Source organism: Salpingoeca rosetta, assembly GCF_000188695.1.
Source record: "Salpingoeca rosetta unplaced genomic scaffold supercont1.5, whole genome shotgun sequence".
NCBI lineage: Eukaryota > Choanoflagellata > Craspedida > Salpingoecidae > Salpingoeca > Salpingoeca rosetta.
In genome coordinates, this window is record NW_004754929.1 from 1,500,098 (window position 1) to 1,503,871 (window position 3,774).

The 3,774-nt window shown below is 55.8% G+C and overlaps 2 protein-coding genes across 2 annotated transcripts in view; one reads left to right on the plus strand and one right to left on the minus strand.

Moving 5' to 3' along the window:
• Positions 1 to 2,303, minus strand: part of PTSG_02398 (SLC39A4 protein) — a 4,760-nt gene extending 2,457 nt beyond the window's left edge. The window contains exons 1-4 of the mRNA XM_004996831.1: positions 1,515 to 2,303; positions 862 to 1,314; positions 606 to 673; positions 280 to 393 (exon numbers count right to left, since the gene is read on the minus strand). Coding sequence (XP_004996888.1) covers positions 280 to 393; positions 606 to 673; positions 862 to 1,314; positions 1,515 to 2,298 — 1,419 coding nt within the window. The 5' untranslated portion in view covers positions 2,299 to 2,303. The remainder of the gene's footprint in view (positions 1 to 279; positions 394 to 605; positions 674 to 861; positions 1,315 to 1,514) is intronic.
• Positions 2,304 to 2,792: 489 nt separating this feature from the next.
• Positions 2,793 to 3,774, plus strand: part of PTSG_02399 (uncharacterized protein) — a gene marked incomplete at both ends in the record, with an annotated part of 2,502 nt that continues 1,520 nt past the window's right edge. The window contains one exon of the mRNA XM_004996832.1: positions 2,793 to 3,365. Coding sequence (XP_004996889.1) covers positions 2,793 to 3,365 — 573 coding nt within the window. The remainder of the gene's footprint in view (positions 3,366 to 3,774) is intronic.

Here is a 3,774-nt window from a genome sequence, read left to right on the forward strand (position 1 = left end):
ACTGCAAGGGTGCGGGTGGAACACGACGTGAAGCGAAAAACCGGTGTTCGACATACAGGCAACAGAACACGCTTGCCAGCACCAAGATATGAAAACAGCAACCCACGGAACACACACATGGCATAACAACGGAACACACACCCACACCCACACCCACACCCACACCCACACCCACACACACCCACACACACCCACACACAACTTACTGTATCCCCATCGCTCCGCATGTGACGGGCTGCTGCTGTTGGAGGTTGGCGTTGTGCTACCAGCAGCGCACACCTCGCCATCAACCATCGCCACGACTGCGACTGCGAGCGTGGCAAACTCGTCCTCTGTGACGGGGAGGTTGTAGCCAAACACCGCTGCCAGCTCAGACGGCTGCAGGCACGGCACCTGTGCAGACATAAAACAAGCGACGCAGGGCGAAATAAAGATGTGTGTGAGTGGAAGACGAGAGATCGATTCAGGTTTTGTCCGTCAGGGAAGAGGGGGGGGGGACACATGCATACACGCATACACGCACACACACACACACACACACACACGCACACGCACATACAACACGCACAACTGCACACAATACACACGTACAAACATAAACTCACGGAAGAGGTGGTTTTTGTGGCGCGGCGACGGCGAGCGTGGGCGTGACCGTCGTGCGAATCTGCAGACGCTGTCATCCAACACAAATCACGCACAAGCAGGTAAGGATCATGAGCCAACGAACAAAAATCGTTAGAGTATGTGGTTGGAGGGGAGGGTGTGGAGCGCTCACCTTCAACCCCATAGACAGAAACACACACACACACACACACACACACACACACACACACACACACACACAGCTCGCGCATGACTGACCTGAGCCTGTGAGACCAAGGTCCGTGTAGAGGACGAGCATCTCATCGGCGTCCATCAGACCGTCCGTGCCGGCAAATGTGGCAAACACGGCTTCGACAAACGCCGTGTGGTTGTGGCGCTTGGGGAGGAAGCAGTGGTCACCCAGCGCCATGGCGACAATGTGTGTGGAGATGAAGGCCACCCGCTCCTGCAGTGTCGATGTGGCTGCGGTTGCGTTCATCACAAGCTCGTCCACAGGCACGCACTCGGCCTCCATGTGCTCCTCGTGGGTGCCTTCGTCTTCATGATCATCTTCGTGGTTGTCTTCGCCCTCATGGTCATCGTGACCATCATCCACGTGATCGTGGACATCACCCTCTTCCTCCTCTGCATGGTCATGTGCATGCCCGTCACTTTCCTTGGAGATGTGCTTGGAGGGCTCGAGCCCAAGCAGCGAGTAGATGGACGTTGTGGCTGCGTTTACAAGCGAGGGCGGAGATAACATGGATATGTACGGTTGTGTGCGCGTGTGTGGTGTGAGTTGGAAACAATTGCAGAAGATTGGGGCACGTGGTAGAAACACATGAAACAGCAGCAGCAACAGCAGCAGCAGCAACAACAACAACAACAACAACAAACAAACAAACAAACAAACAGCAGCAGCAGCAGCGCACCTGAACGGATTTGTTCATCGATCGTGCCCGATTCCGGGGGCGCGTAGGAGAGGAAGGTATCCGTGAGAGAGGAGGAGCAGTTTGTCGTGCTGTTGATGGACGCCAATAGCATGTACGCAGATGCCCTGTCGATGGCGTCGGTGGTCACGCGTGCCACGCCGAGCACGTTCACGATGTCAGTCCCATTCCAACAGGCCGGCGCAAACGCTTCTGGCATGTCTTCTTCGTCATGGTCGTGGTCGTCGTGGTGGTCGCCGTCGGTGATGCCAAGGACGTAATCCTGGCGATCTTCGGCCACTGCATGGATGGTGTTAATGATGGCCTGCAGATCGACATCGGCCAGGTGGGTTTCGTTCATGGAGGGGCAATTGTCGGCGCAGTAGTGGAAGATGACCTCTGCGGAGTGTGCTGCTTCTTCACTGCTGTGCACGCCTGCGACAGCCAGGCTAGCCACAAGCAGGCACGCCAGTAGCCGTGCCGATGACATTGTCATTATTGTGTTTGATGCAGTGCGGCGTGTGAATGTGTTTGTGTGTACGTGTGTCTTCTTCCTGTTGACTTCGAGTGGGTGCTGATGATGATAATGTGTTGGTGCTGATGTTTGGGGCAGTCGTCCTTGTTGGCGGTGTGGTTGGTAAATGGCATGGGCAATGGATGGCTGGTTGCTTGTTGTGTGATTGTGTGTGGCGTTTGCACTCACAAGAAGCAAGCAAGCAACAAGCAACGGCTTTTTGGCGATGTCGCATGCATGCGTGCGCGCGTGCAATTTGCTCCGAAGTGGCATTGTGCGTGCTGAGAGTGGCGTGCAACAGTGTCACATCACGATTCGCGCTCCGGAGTGGTAATTTCGAAAGACACATCATGAAAAGTCGTAGGAATGATGACTGCGCCGACACGCGACAGACAGAAAAATAGCGGATATGAAGCGCGGGCAAGCAAGCAAGCATTTTCCGCCAACCACCACAAACAACACAGAGGCTCAGTCACACACCACACACACACACACACACACACACACACACACACACACACACACACACACACACACACACACACACACACACACACACACACACACACACGTGTTGTCACGCATACACACGACACACGCTCAGCCACCCTCACACGTACACACGAGACACACGCGCAGTCATCATGGTGCGGTCGTCAGAGGCAACGTCGTCGTCCTCAGTGCCGTCGCAACGGCAGCAACAACAGCAACGCCAACGCCAACATCAGCAACATCATCAACAGCGTCACCGGTCGCAACCGCCACCAATGATGGCCATGTCGGGCTTTTCCATGTCGCCGGCTGCACCGTCCTTGCTACCGCCCTCCCCACACCCGCGACCACAGCGTCAATCGCCAGCGCCTGCTTCCTCCTCCTCTGCTTCTTCTTCTGCTGCTTCTGCGTCGGCGACAGGGACGACACCCGGACGCGTGAGAGCGGCAAGTGGGCTGGCCACCCGCGCAGCCTCTGCGTCAGGTACACAGAGCAGCGTGCGGAAGGACGAAGCAGAGGAGTACGACAGCGCCACCTCGGATGAAGACGGTGCGTTGGACGATTTGGATGAGGCAGACCTGCTTCGATCGCAGCCGTCAGCGGCGCGAAATCCTTCGCCGCACACGCCAGCGAGAAGAAGAAGAACAAGATCCCCACCACGGCAGCCACTGTCAAGGGAGGTGGGCTCACCTCGAAAGGAGCAAGGCTCATCTGCAAAGCAGCCCAGGAGGGCGAGGGAGGCACCTCCTTCTCCCCACTCCAAGCATCCTGATCAACAGCTCAAGAAGAAAAAGAAACACCTCGCACAACACAGGCCAGCAGAGCACAAGCGCCCACATCGATTTCAGGTGCCCGCGCGCGCGTGTGTGTGTGTGTGTGTGTGTGTGTGTGTGTGTGTGTGTGTGTGTGTGTGTGTGTGTGTGTGTGTGTGTGTGTGTGTGTGTGTGTGTGTGTGTGGCGAGGTGTGTGTGCAAGGTGTCGTATGGGGCGGGTATGTTTCGTGATGTAGTTTATACTAGCAGTAAGTTTGGAAAACCCGCGAAGCATGGAGCGGTGGGGGATGTCCCCTGTCAAACTTTGTGCCCTCTTGTGTTGTTTTTGTATTTTGTAGCGGTGTGACAACAGTTCGTGACCACGCCCTTTCGGAACACACAGAGAGAAAAAATGGGGGCCAGTGTCGTGCAACGTGGGTAGTAAGAGTGAGCAGGAACCTGATATCGTGGGGAATGGAACTATGAGGTGGTAGATGTTCCTCTA